Source organism: Pectinophora gossypiella, chromosome 2, assembly GCF_024362695.1.
Source record: "Pectinophora gossypiella chromosome 2, ilPecGoss1.1, whole genome shotgun sequence".
NCBI classification, from domain to species: Eukaryota; Metazoa; Arthropoda; class Insecta; order Lepidoptera; family Gelechiidae; genus Pectinophora; species Pectinophora gossypiella.
In genome coordinates, this window is record NC_065405.1 from 9017855 (window position 1) to 9032773 (window position 14919).

Consider the following 14919-nt stretch of genomic DNA (forward strand, 5'->3'; position numbering starts at 1 on the left):
AGCTCAACGCCTCTTATATCCACTAACTACATATACTGACATAATCCGTAATAAAGAACCTATTCCATAAAACTATCATTGTTACAACGCGCTTCTATACGTAGTACGTTCTTATAAAATAACCAACACCTAAGCTAAATTCACATGTTGTTTTATCTAGTCCAGCTATCTAACCGCTAAGTAGCGATAAAATGATATGGCGCTGGTTTTATGCGCCGCCTGGCTCTTTTAATATAACTTCACCATAAGAAAAATCCCATAATTTCAGCGATTAAACCCGGCTTCACGTCTCGGTTTTATGATCTTAAGAATCGATAAAATAGTTATTATAAGACTAATCTTAAAAGGTTGAATGTTTGCAAAAATATTTTCAATACAATTAATATCCAACTTGAAATATTTCTAAAAACACGAAAGCGACTTACCGCCCAACGGCATCGCGTTGATGTCTTTTCAACTCCCGCGCACGTCCGTTCCTCAATATAAAAGACATCAACGCGCTCCTCCAAAACACTCGGCAATTTCAATGTCAACCTCACTTTACTTCATAATAAATCAAGTCCATAGCTGTCCTAGGCAACAAGCTTCGGATGTTTAAATTTGGAATTTGAACCGTTCCCCATCGGAGCAGTTCAGGAGTGATGGCTATTGGATGAGGGGGGAGCTCTGGCTGTCGCTGAAGTCGAGGGTGTAGTACATATCGGTGGTGTCGAGGGCGGCGGCGGCGGCAGGGGGGAAGGCGGGCGCGAGGGGCGCACGCTTGTCCTGCAGCCAGTGCTGCGGCGGCGCAACGGCGCGCGACGACAGCCGCGACAGCAGACGAGAATACGTCTTGTTCACGCGACAGTGGCACGCTGTTACCTGGAAAGTTTTCAGTACAGTTAAGAGTAGAGCTTTCAATCCCGAAACCTTTTTTCTGATTTGATCTTTTTAATGATTCATTTGATTTTTGTGATAACTTAAAACAAAACTTTTTTAGACAAATCCCTCTCTTATAAGGTGGATACAAACAGGCATGAGCCTTGCCATGAGTAAACGTGCGCAGCGCATGCTTTATCGCGAATATGAAGGTACCTACGCACATATTGTAAGGCGTGCGGCGCATGGCCTGTGGGCCACACCCCTCGCAATCATCGCAAATCAAATCATTAAGTAAGTATTCACTTAATAATGTCTGATTATTCATTCATCCTGATAATTTTCAAAGTAGAAATTAATATCCCTTCATCAACTGGAAATATTGTATTATCCCACTGCGGGTTAACAAAGTCAACTAACTGCTCAACTAACACCTTTTTTACACTCAAAGTTTCCATTCAATTGATAGAGAACTGTGTAACACACCACAACTCCAACTATAGCGATGGCAGCGCCCAGGGTGCCGGCGGCGATGTACACGTTGTGCAGGCGGTCGTGGTACAGCCCCAGCGGCAGGCGCACCTCGCGCACCGAGCCCCCGCCGCGCGGCTCCGGGCTGAGGCTCCCGTCACCGTCCACCACCGACTCCAGGATGAAGTCCTCTGCAAAATTATATGGTACTTAAAACTCGCTACACCACGAAAGCGAAAGCGAAAACGCGTTTTAACTGTAAACAAGGTTTGACTCTAACATGCACGTAGTCTACACTGAAATCCTGAATAGCATCCCATAGCTTGAAGAAGCTTAAACTGTTTTTAATGTAATTGACTGCAAAAGGATAAATTAAAAACAGTATAAAACGTAAATCATATATAGGAAAATGGAAAGTATTTAAATATGTAGAATTATATATCTACTGCTGATGAAAACTAAAATCATGTAATTGTTAGATACTTTATATTACATTAAGTATATTGTTACTAGCTTTTGCCCGCGCCTTCGCTCGCGTTAAATTCGGGTTAACACGGTTCTCCTTTCCTAATGTACCAATTTTTAGCTTCTAACCTTGAAAACTGCGCAATGTAAAATTTCATCTCCTCTTTGAAAGGGTTGGAGGCAGATTTAAAAAAAATTATGCACGATTTTTTGTTAGTCACAAATAGTCCGCATTCCAAGTTTTAGCTTTCTACCTTGAAAATTGCGGAATGCTCCATACAAACTTCCACCACCCATTTTAGGGAAGGGGGGGGGGGGGGTTAAGAAAGTGACAAAAAGCAGCCTATGTCTCTCTTCATTCTTTCAACTATCTCCACTTAAAAAATCACGCAAGTCGTCGCTTCGTTTTGCCGTGAAAGACGGATGAACAAACAGATAGACACACACATATTAGTATGGATTAAGGAAAGTTAGGTAAGTACCTTCACAGAGTTTTCCAGTGTACCCAGGACGACAGGAGCAGTAGAAGGAGTCGATGTCGCTCCAGCAGGTTCCACCATGAGCGCAGGGGTTGTTGTCACACGGCTATAAATGATGAATATCATTGGCACAATTTATTAGTTATTATATGTATAATAACTAAATATGTATGGTAGCAGTACTGGTTGGAGGCCGAGGAAATGGATTCTGGTAGGGCTCTAGCTAGAATATCACTGAATGAGAAATTGCTCGGTGTACTGTGGAACGGAAGGCGATTGGTGCAACCACCGTTCTACACGTCCTATCTATGGAGTATTGAAGGCGATTACTCCACCGACAAGAGCGCAGCTCTTAAATAAAGAGAGAGAGATATGTATAATATTGACATTAGTTAGTATAGTAAATTACGTCTATGCTGGTATGGGAGAGACTATAAAAACGCGTTCAGGTCACCAGTTCAGCAACTTATTTCTTGGGCGTGTTGATGAACCGTCAGCCAGCCTATAAGTATTTTTTAAGTAACAAAGAGAAAAATGTTGGTGTAAAACACACCGAAAAAGTAAGATGATTCCGTGCTTCGGAGGGCACGTTAAGCCGTTGGTCCCGGCTATTAGCCGTAAAAAACACCTCCACCAACCCGCAGTGGAGCAGCGTGGTGGAGTATGCTCCATACCCCCTCCGGTTGATTGAGGGGAGGCCTGTGCCCAGCAGTGGGACGTATATAGGCAGTTTATAGTTTATGGTATGGTAATACAGACGCTCGTCCCGGCTTGACAAGAGCTGCGGGTTCAAGTCCCATCCTAATCAGATTTTTATTAATTTAAATTTCCTCTTTGTGAGTTTCCCTAAGCACATAAAAAGAACATAAAAAGAAAAATTACTAATAGTAACTGTTAATGTTTGGACACATGGTAGATACGGCATAATCATTTGATAGAAGTTGTATTAGAGGAAAAAAATAAAGTGTGCAGGTTGGCCAAGGCGAAGTTAGTTAACCATATAACGGTGTGGAAACACAAACAGAAAGGTCGATGAGGTGTCGGTACTTAGTTCATCTTGCGATGGATGTAACTCTGAATACTTACTCTAAATAGGATATAGTCGTGACCTTATGTTGTGTTACCTACCGATCTGGTCGGGATGTGGCATTCGTCGCCAACGAAGCCGTGCGGACACTCGCAGGCGTAGCTGTTGCCGTGGTCCACGCAGAACCGCCGCTCCGGACACGGGTTTGGCGAGCATAGGTCCACCTGTAGTATATACATTCCCATCGGGGTAAGCAGAGACTATAGAATTCCATTTGCTTCGATCCTAACACACTTCTCTTGCTTCCTCCACATTCATCAATCGCTTCATACACGCACGCCGGTTCAGAGTAGATCGTACTAAACCTTTTCTAAGGACATCTCAAATTTGGTCAGCGTAAGTCATTCTAGGTCTTCCTCTGCCAGCCCTACCATCAACTTTCACTTTATATACCGCTTTCGTAATTCTATTATCGTTCATCCACTCTACGTGTCCAAGCCAACCTAATATTATTCTCTTCTCAATCTTAGTCACTATATCGTCTTTTACACCACATCTCTGTCTTATCACTGGTTCTCACTCTATCACTCAATAACGCAGAAGCTACGCAAAGACCTTATTTTTACGGCATTAATCCTACTTTCAGGCTTCTTTTGCCATACCCAACATTCACTACCGTACTTCAGCGTAGGGACAAGTTCTGCATTGTGAACAGCCATCCTCGCATCTTGCGAGATACATTGAATACTAACGTCTTGTTTTCGTGTGTGGCTTTTATAATAAACTATTTCTATTCTATTCTATAGTATCAAAGTAACCGAACCTCGCACCGAGTGGTTTAGCCTACCCCAGCAGGGATAAAGAGCGCGAGTTTAATTATATTTATAATTATTATTTTTTAAAGGTACAACACTTATTTACATTATTAAAAAACAAAATAATATACAATGTGTCAAATAATAATAAAAAGAAAACAGAAAATATCTATCTATACTTAACTAAACATTGTAGCTGTAGCAGGGATCCCTAATTTATAATAGTTATTAAGTACCTTAAACTGGCACGTGTTGCCGGTGTACCCGCGTGTGCACTCACACGTGAACCCGCCGACGCGGTCGGTGCAGGTGCCGCCGTTGGCGCACGGCGACGACTCACACTCGTTGTACTCCAGCTGACAGAGATCCCCGGTATACCCTGAATGCAACAGTTATTTTTATAGTCAAATGCTATCGAATTCAGGATGCTAATACTTTCTGCAATCACCTTTGAATTTGGTCACTTAGGCGACCGATCGCCCTGTAAATTCATAAATAAGATATCGACTCATCTCCCTAGCATTATCCCTTTTATCACGGGATCCGCTTACCTAACCTGAAAATACGACAGGTCCGGTTATTTACAGAAGCGACTGCCTGTCTGAACTTCCAACCCGCGAAGGGAAATCCAGCCCAATACAGGTTAGGCCACATAACTCCGAAAATGCATTTCTCGGGAATGTGGGTTTCCTCACAATGTTTTCCTTCACCGCTGAGCACGTGATAATCATTTATGATCTAAACATGAATTCGAAAACAAATTCGACAATCATTGGTTTAGGCCTGTGCTGGATTCGAACCTGCGACCTCAAAATGGTCCTCAAGCGTTCTACCAACTGAGCTACCACGGCTCTTAAATAAGATATGCCCTAGTCAGGAAATAAAAACTCACTATCTAAAACACGGTTTAAGGATATCTTCGATCTCTAAAGGGTTTTACAACCACAAAGTCAAAAGAGTATTGATAAAAATATCAATTCAAAAGTATGTAAATATAAACGTCAGTGACGCATCCCACATATATAATAAAATCTTGCAATCAAAACGCAGAAATTTACTTATCAAAGAAACGATCTGTTAGAGATTATACGGGGGCCTGAACGTTTCTTTAGCAGATTTTTTCCTTTTCAGTAAACACAGGGTCGGGAGTGGGTGTGCTCCATTTATATTCTGTTGCGATAGTGAATGAATACAGAAAACCTTTGATCGCGCTCCCGCGGGACACAGCAACTCTAACGATGAGAGCTCTCCACGAGATGCATATTGAAACAGCTTTTCACGACTGAAAAGTAGGTAATCAGGCCGCCAGACGTCATTTCAAAGGCTAGAAACATCTGTACCGGTGGATGTTTCGAATAATAACTATTTGCCTCAACATTTGTCCAGAAATCTTTTCTTATAAGTTTCTATTGCATGTAATACGATTATAAAAAACTTTTTTCTCTCTAGAAGTAGGAGGAAAACAGTTTATTGCTAAGATTTTTCAAAACCAATTTGTATTCGCGCCGCAAATGGTTAATCTGAACAAACATCGGAGCGTGGACTTGTTTAAGCCAAGATCCGTCAGTAAATGCCAATCCGGCCCCGAGGACCGTTTGTTTGCACCCACGTCGATTTCCTTTGCTGCCAGGAAAACAAGCTCTGATTAATTCACTCCGATTTATTTAGGAATCGTAAAAACAAAGCCGCTGCTCAGATATTGTGGTGCCGCCAAATTGCGCTCTTTGTTGTCTATAGGAACCTACACTCTAACGGATCTTATTGAATTTCATGAATACATTCTTACATTTTGCTTTCTTATTGCAAATTCACGTAAACAAACTTTGTGCCACATGAATGAAAGAATAATACACATGTTAGACGTAAGTAAGAAAGTTAGTTTATACCTTTCCTTTGTCTGTATTTACCTATTCTTCAAGTAAAATAACACTAAAGCTTCTTGGTAGTCTGCAGTTAAGTGCGGCGATAAAACAGCTCGCCGCTTGTTGTAAAGTAACTTTGTTTTCGTAGCGAATAAGGGTGCGTCCTATTACACACGTCTAGGTACAAGTGAAGGAAGCGGTTATGGGCAACCTTCCAACAGCGTTTCAAATAAATCACCCGCGCAATTTCCCTCGCCCAACATTCACAAACAAGATTAAACATTATTAAATTGACTAAGTTCCAACCAATTTATTACAATAACGACTGTAAATTCGAGCAGTTGTTACAGCTAATACGTTTCGAATGACTCCACTCGTTCCCTTCGTGTCGCGCTCTAAATCCAAAAAGGGAAGCTCTCTAATGTGTACCACTGTATCACTCTGCGCCCTTCATAAGTCCCCGTTGACCTAGAAAGCTGAAACTTTGCACATTATGACTCGGTTGGAAATCGGATACCATTGGAATCTTCTGCTACACGCCAAGTTTTTTCCGGTTCTTTGTAGGTACCTACCAATACCTACAACACTTGTATAGATGCGTGGTAGCTAAGCTAATACGTGATTCGTTAAAATGATAGAATAATTTGTATTAAGAACCGGTAATTGATACTTACCGGGTTGACAGAAGCAACGGAATTTTTCGCCTTCTATGTCATTATCGGTTTGTTCGATGCAGATACCGTTGATGCAGGGGTTGGAAACGCAAGCACCGCCAGCGACCGATAGCTCGCAGTGCGCGCCCGTCCAGCCATCCGCGCACGCGCAGTGGAACGTCGTCGAACCATTCATAGCCATGCTCATACAAGAACCTCCGTTCAAACATGGTGCTGACGAACAGGGATCTTTCTCACATTTTCTACCAGTGAATCCTAAAAAATATCACACATGAAAACCCTATCACGCCACACAGCAAAACAAATAATATTAACTTCTCGATATCGTGACGTGTCAGCGATTATTCGCAAAAGTAATGAATACATTATCGGAATCTGAGCGCCCTTTCGAAGCACAAAATTGGTTGAGCTATTACGTAACAACACGGCAACATTCCGGGCACCAGATTGCGTCATATTGGTGGTTAATTGACCGAAAAATAGAATTTATTATGGAATCACCCAACTCAAAACATTCCAAATTCATTATGCAAAATTGATTATGTTAGGTACTTCATAAGATTACCGCAGCTATAAAATTATGGAAATTTACTACTTTTTGTCTTGTCACCATTTTTCTGATTTATAATGATACTATTATCGTTAGTGTAACATACAAAAGTTATTCTGAAAGGCAGACGAAACAATTTAAGAATATTAAACTTGAAACAAATCTTAAAATAAAACCTGAATGGATGTACAGTCATGAGCAATATAATGTACCCACTTTAGGACTCTGTCGCACTAACATATTTGACATTTAGTGAGACTTACAGTTCAATTTGTCAAAAAAGTTAATGTGACATGGTACCAAAGTGTATACATATTAATGCTCGTGACCGTACTTATCCGTTCAAATCCAAATCTATTAGATAAAGTAAGAATCGTGGTTACCATAAGGACAAAGACAGTGGTAGTTCCCAGGGTTATCAGTGGCTAGAGTGTAGGGTGGCGAGAGGTCGACACAGATGCCGCTGTTGAGGCATGGTGATGGGTTGCACGCGTCACGCTCCTCGCAGTGCGGGCCCGCGAACCCGGGGCAGCACTGGCATTCGTAGCCCTCCTACAACGCAACAACATTAATAACCTCCTTTCTTCGCCCGCTAATGACTTACCTATCACAAACTATTCGCATAATTTATAGACTCACCATTGAAACGTTCGTGTAACAGACGCCTTTCCCAGAACAGTCTTGAGACTCCCCGCAATTATCCGACTTAACTGTTACTTTCAAGCGAACGCACTGAGATCCCCAGTTCTTGGAGACGACTGTAAAAACAAAGCTTGCTATAAAGTTGTTATGACGACGTAGACGTTAACGGAATATCTAAGTATGATTAATTTATGCTCATAGAATGGGAATAATGTTCGTGTCTTCACGTCGCTGCGCTACAGGACCGAGGCAACACGTCGCGTGTGGGGAAATTTATCAAATGTCTATTGTTCGATGTCGGCTAAACGCCGCGTCGGCGCTTTTTCCTCCACTTCCGCCCGCCCCACATATACATATCTCACGCATTTCCTCTTAACGTTTTAACGGCAGTTATATTTCACACAGTACGCATGACAAAAAGAAATATGAATATGTCTTTGCGCCTCCATTTTATTAATTAATGAAGTCCGTGCTCTACGTGATCAGATTCCCGAGCGAGTCTTCCAAACTCGCGATGATATATATTATGAAGTCTGATTGCGTAGTGCGCGCACGTGAGGTGCAATATTGAACGGTTGTTGGCGTGTGTTGCCTTACGGACAGGTAGCTGAGTGTATTCTTGTCACCTATGAACAAGTTGACGCCCTCGCTGAGGTCCTTGTCGTATAGCGTGAAGAGTTTGGCACCGCCTTCGTCGAGGGGAGTGATGTCCAGCAACATGCCGTCGGTGACGTCACAGTGCTCGTGTCCTTGCCGCGTTACTTGGTACACGGCTGGCTGCATGGGAGCACGATGTGACCTGAAAAGGCTCATACTTTAGGTACTTACCCACTTTGTTATCTTCAAGTTTCCCTCTTTGATATAATATCATGATGCCTTTAACCGATACTGGCAATTTCCAATACTTACAGTATTAATGAGTCTCTTATCTTACTTAGTCACAACATCGTTGCACCGTTGCAACCAATACACAATGAACGAACTAAGTATATTTATTTCATACAATAGCCTGTAGGGTATAGTGCGTGCCCAGTCGTCGAGAAAATTCAGGCTCGCATGTTCAGGTCACTGGCTCGGGCGCGCCGTAAGCGACGTACCTACCTACGTCACCTGAAGCAATATAAATAAAAGCTAAAAGTAAATTCTCACCTTTCGCTGTCGACATGCGAAGAATTCGCATCGAGTGTGGGGGTGATATTGGTTTGTCCCAAGTTGCTGAGGAGGAGAGAGTCGGCGATGCGGACGATAAGGATGTCCCCGCTCTGGATGTCGACGAGGCCCTCCCACGACACGATGACCGGGGGACACTCCTCGTCGGCCGCGCCCGGGGTCGAACCCGCACCCCCGCCCCCGCCCCCGCCGGCCCCGCACTCCTCCGTCATCTACACCGCAGTCACACACATTAATTATCAAGTTAATCTCCATGGAAGCATAAATTTAAGAGACTGACTCAACTTAAATCAAATAGATGTTGTTGTGGATGTAAATCATGTTTTAGTTTATAAAAAAAATAAGTACTTAACATTTCCTCATTTGTTGTGAATTTAATTTCTTTACATTGCAAACTATCATTTGAATAAAGAGCGGAAATGAATAGAGGTCGGAGAGAAAAACCGCAACTGAGTTTGCGTTCATAAAATAAAGCGTCCGGAAGTCCGTTTCATTTCTTGAAAGAACCAGAAGTGGTGGAAGTTTCATAGTTTGCTCGCCCGGCGAAACACCATAATGACGCAGCTGAATTTCATGTACAGTCGAACACGAAATGAAAGAAATGAATAGGGGAACATAATCTCGGAGCACAGAATCGTATTAAATAAGGCGGACTAGAGTTTTCCTCTAGCTGAAGTAATGAACAGAATCCAACCACTGAAGCAAAAACGCTTTCTCCTTTTTCTCCACAAGTGAGACGATTTATAGTTTATGTATTTGACCTCGTTGCGTGCTCCTACTGTCATGATCAAGCTCGTGAACAAGAATATTATTTGGAAAATACGTGGCTGAAAGAAATATTTCGAAAAGACATTCTGCAAATTGCCTGCGGGGATTACGCTTAATGCTTTTATGTCTAACATTTTATTTATAGTCGTTCGAGATATTTGCTAATGTTGGACAAAGGTTGTACTTATTGTGTGAATTTGCAATATGTTTTCTTTGGTCGTAATATACGTGCAAATACGTACATTACGTTAATGTGTGTTTGTCAAACTTAAAATGAAATCAAGTTCTGCCTAGTATTGTACTGCGAGCGAGTATTAAAGACATTTTATTAAAAAGACGTATTTAACACAATGTTACCTCACTGACATACTATCATTAACAGTACAAGTACTATATCCAAAAAGATACGGTGTAAAATTTCCATTTTAAAAGGATCTTGGAAACGATGAAATTAAATTCCGTGTAGAAAGTAGATTTTCAGTAGAAAAAAGACAACTTACGATATAAGCTCGGAGAAAAGAAATTATAATGTCATTATGATGAGAAAGGACGGACTAAAAAGAGGGAAGATTTCCTTTGTTGTCATTAAGTGCTCACATTATCCAACATTGATAAGGAAACATTACATTATCGAGTGTTTTCCGTGTATTATTTTTTATGAAAACACGTTTTATGATATACTTACAGACACAATATACCTACGCTACGGTCTAAATAGTATGTTACATGTAAGACCTGAGCGCGAAACTATCATCGACGGAGATACTATGACACCTCTCGTAAGCTCCTTTTAAAAATCACATTTACAGTGACCTCATTTGTGATTTTCTTCAACAATAGCTCGGTTTCTTTTCAATTAATATCAATCTGGGTGAAAATTTAGATCCCTCGTAAACTCCTTAAATATATATATATTAAATATTTATTTTTATATTTTAAATATTTATTTTTCAAATATTTTTCCTTTCAGACGACACCCTGACCCGAGGTTCGCGCCCAACTGGGCATCCTCAGGCCTGTTGTCTTAAACGTTGTACCGGGTGAGAGCCTTCAGCACTCTCCATTTGTCCGATAAAGTAGATAATGCCATCTGCGGCAAATCTACAATAAGTCACGTCAAAAAAAAAAGGTGAAAATTTGAACCTCATTTTTACCTGGATTGAAGCTAGCTTGTCTTTTGCGAGACTTTGTAAAAGAAAGGGTTTTTTTAAAGGCGATTACGTGGTTTTCACTATAAGGTGACGATATGGAAATGCAGTGTAGTTCGAGAGCTTTCTGTATAGGCAAATTATGAAATGAAAAATTGATAGACAGTTCGGCGCTTCATCCGTCTATCCTGGGAGTTATTCGTGTGTTTCTACATTAATACGGATTTCGAGAGAATTTTGATGATCAACTGTAAATGATAGTATAAAGCGTACATTTTCGTAGCTAAAGTAGGATTTCTACACGCGAAAATTCCCCGTTCATAATGACATAATAAACATAATTACACTGTTCAAATAAGTACTTTGCGGGAATTAAGGAAGGTATAAAGTGTAAAAATAATGGGTTATAGCTGAGGTTAGTACCTGTTTCGTAGCTAATAATAATATTAATGCAAATTTTATAGTTAGTGTACGAAGAACTTTGTTTAGAGGTATGTACAAAGTTTCCCTCCAGGGCAGAGAATAAATTATCAATTAGGTAACCCACAGCCACTCCAGATATTCGTCTTAAGACAGAAATGATGAATCGCATGGTGACAGCTCATAAATAAATAAATACCTAAATAGTTTATTATTTTGCAAACAACGTAAGTCCCTATTGATAAATAAAATCATTTACTTACTTGATTTTGGAAGGTCTTTGTTTCATAAAACTACAGGCTAACAAACATTTTGATGTGAATCTATTTCAACACCCTACTTTTGCGTGTTCCAACACGCACTTGACCTTTTTTAACCATGACACTTTATAAGGGTCGAGATCTGAGGGTACGTACATAAATAATAACGAAAAACGCAAGTGGCTACCGTGCCAATTGGTTTAAGGATAAAACGTGATCTAAGAAAAGGAATAATGCCTTTGAAACCCGGGCTCTGCATAAAAACGACTGAATACTTTCGAAACGCTGCTTCTGTACATTTCAACATTCCAGCAGTTATAGAAAGTACACTGTATACAGACGACAGAAAAACTGTAAGTATGTACAATACAAGTTTGGATTATTATTATTTGGTTTATAACAATACATCAACAGCCTATATACGTCCCACTGCTGGACACAGGCCTCCCCTCAATCAACCGGAGGGATGGAGCAAATTTTCAAATGTAGCAAAGCAAATTTACGAAGATTAAAGAAAGAGATAATGAAGTAAGCTATGTAAGAAATAAAAACTATACAAAAATTGTAGACGCAAAACCAAATTTATCGAATGTGCAAGTAAGTAATAAGTTACCGTGACGGGGAGGTTGAGCTCGTGAGTCTCGTTGCCGCGCCACAGCCGGGACTCGTGGGGCAGCAGCGGCAGCTCGCAGTCCACCGCCGCCAAACGCTCCTCGAACCTCGCCCCCGTATGTGCCGCACTACTTACAACCACACTAGAACTACTGTTTAACTTCTGCCGTCTTGCACTTTTCTCTGCGCCTTTTGTGCTTGTGCTTGTGTACACTCTCGTCGTTGAATACGGAGCTGTGGTCGGCCTCTCGCTCGCCACATTCGCTTTTGTTGTTCTAGTGCTTTCTTTTGAAGTTGAAGTAGTAGGCACTACCGTAGTCTCTAATGGCTTTACCGTCTGTCTCGTAGAGTGGATAAAAGCCGCAGTCTGCGCCGTTTGCGAACTTGATATTGCTTTAAGCTCCTCCTTAAGACCTACAGTCGTCTGGCAAATACCAGCGCCGACTAATGACAGGATTAGCAACGTCCCCATCGGCAGAAAGCGCGTCATCCTCCAACAGATTTTTATTTCGCTTTGTGCTGATTTCATTGTGTTATAACTTTTTCTTTCCACTTAAGAACTTCTATACTTTTTGGCACAGTTTCAAGAGCAAGTTTCCCAACAGCATATCCTGCCAAAACATTGAAGTTTATAGATGTCTACGTAATGAAAATAATAAACAAACAGGAATAAGTTTATTAGGACGTTCTAGTTTATTTATCAATGCTGTCAGGTTGACGAGGACTTGAGAAAATCTCCCAGAGCTCTCATTGGCCGCCGTGAGAGCGGACAGCTCTTGCTAAAAACATCTATAATTGGACATCTGTAGGGCTCTCGCCTCGAGAGGCGACCCTCTTCAAATCATGAGTACGAGACCCGGGATAAACTTTGCTCTACCGATTTGCATTTAAAATCTATTTTCATTTCTGCCTTTGGCACAGCTCTATCAGATAAAATTATATTTGTTTTTATAGTAGATTAGACAGATAGTCTCTATACCATTGTTGTATAGTATGCTACTACTATATACGTCTCTACATAAATAAACAAACCAGCTAAAGTTTCGTCTATTTTTCAAATAATGAAGCAGCTACTTACGTAATCAACAGTGCAGATGTTAAATCAGGTGTCCATGGTGTTCACTAGAACCTAGTTACATGATCTATGAATTTAAAATAAATAGATGTGAGTTTATCTTAGGTTATCACAAAAACAAAATGACCTCTACGGTTATTTTATGTATAAACGATAAAAGTTGGAGTAATTTGCGCGTAATGTTAATATTCATAAATGTGGTAACGCGCGTTGTGATGGATGAGCAGTGGAATATGATGAAGGTTGTATATCGTGACGCGAGAAGTGCTAGGGCGGGCGGCGCGCTCCGAGCCGCAGCCTCCGCGACACTGAGCGCGGCGCGCCGCCGCCCCGCCGCTCCGCCCGCCCCTCACGACTGTATCCTTACTTAATTTTACTCCATGTCCGTAATGCCAACGATTTCCTTAACGTGATGGGAGCTGAGGCTGCGAGCTATTTATTTTTACGGAGTTTATGTACCTAAAGTGGAAAAAGTAAAACCCCCGGAATATGAACACATGAACCAATTTGCATATCTTTCGCTACTGTAGAGCTGATAACAATTTTTTCAACGAAACTTTAAGCGTCTTCATTTTGTAACAAGGCGTCAGGAGTCCTGTCTCCAGCAAAGGGATGTTAGACGTATATTAGGCCATTTATGTTAAGCTAAGTTCAAATGTCAGTACTTACTTATTTGCATAAATAATTACTTAATACGAATACTTATACCGCATGCAAACCACACACATAAACCAGTAAGTCTACTAAAAAGTTTACTATTGAACCTATGTTTATTTAAAACTACGTGTTCTGTAATAACACATAATGTCATAATGTGTTTTCTCACGACATAATCGCGTTAAAAAGCATATTAGTTTCACTTTATTTATATTATAAGTCTTACTCGAAATATACACTTTGAAGGTTTAGGTTGTCTGCCGCATATATCTATTTATCGTGCGTCATTCTATTTGAACGGCTCTGCGTCGAAATCCTGCTACCGCATAGAGATAGACCGAGGGCTGTACGATATACGGATAGATAAGATCGATAAACTAGTGCAGTACATGAGTAAAATTTTACGTGGCACTCAAGGAGGATTAGGCTGTTGAGGTCTTGAGTCGCGGTGCGGCTGATAAACGAGCGGCGTCCCTCGGGGCGGCCGCACTGTAAACATCGCACCCGACCCGACCGACGGGGGTTTTCCACCAGGTAGACCGGTGCAAACAAGTTTTTAAATCTTGATGATATTCGTAGATAATAAGTTAAGGAAACATAACTTCAATTACCCAACGTGCACGTAATCATAAGTCATAATACAATCCAACGCGATGGCTCGTGCCATCGCTAAATGTTGCTTGGTCGACGTCCTGCATCAGACAGCATGAAATTCTTCTCTGCGCTCTTATTAAAAGCTATTTCGTGCGTACATAAGTATAATAGAATTCTTATTTTGTTCTACAGTGTAACGTATTTCCGTAGAGTTTAAAAATATACACGCGGATTCTATGGAAAAGCACCTTGACCCTGCTAGCCCACCGGTATTTATTACGTACCTACATTCCGCAGGAAGTTTGCTGACACAACTCACTAGACACATAATAAATTGGTTAAATCACGTTAATATAATATAAACATTGGATT

At 41.0% G+C, this 14919-nt stretch overlaps 1 protein-coding gene across 1 annotated transcript; it reads right to left on the reverse strand.

Moving 5' to 3' along the window:
* LOC126377612 (delta and Notch-like epidermal growth factor-related receptor) lies at positions 1–13585 on the reverse strand. The gene is made up of 12 exons (XM_050025446.1): positions 13300–13585; positions 12223–12832; positions 8993–9225; positions 8470–8642; positions 7841–7959; positions 7585–7753; positions 6652–6906; positions 4352–4494; positions 3402–3524; positions 2277–2379; positions 1345–1520; positions 1–861 (listed from the first exon to the last, which is right to left on the reverse strand). The coding sequence occupies exons 2-12, from the start codon at positions 12748–12750 to the stop codon at positions 646–648; spliced, it is 2238 nt and encodes a 745-aa protein (XP_049881403.1). The 5' UTR covers positions 12751–12832; positions 13300–13585; the 3' UTR covers positions 1–645.
* Between the last annotated feature and the right edge of the window lie 1334 nt (positions 13586–14919).

Excerpts from the sequence above, each read along its gene's own strand:
- LOC126377612 (XM_050025446.1), bottom strand. The coding sequence starts at position 12,750 with ATGAAATCAGCACAAAGCGAAATAAAAATCTGTTGGAGGATGACGCGC. Across the intron at positions 4,495-6,651 it reads CCGTTGCTTCTGTCAACCCG|GGTATACCGGGGATCTCTGT; the intron begins GTAAGTATCAAT and ends TGTTGCATTCAG. Across the intron at positions 862-1,344 it reads TCGCTATAGTTGGAGTTGTG|GTAACAGCGTGCCACTGTCG; the intron begins GTGTGTTACACA and ends AAAACTTTCCAG.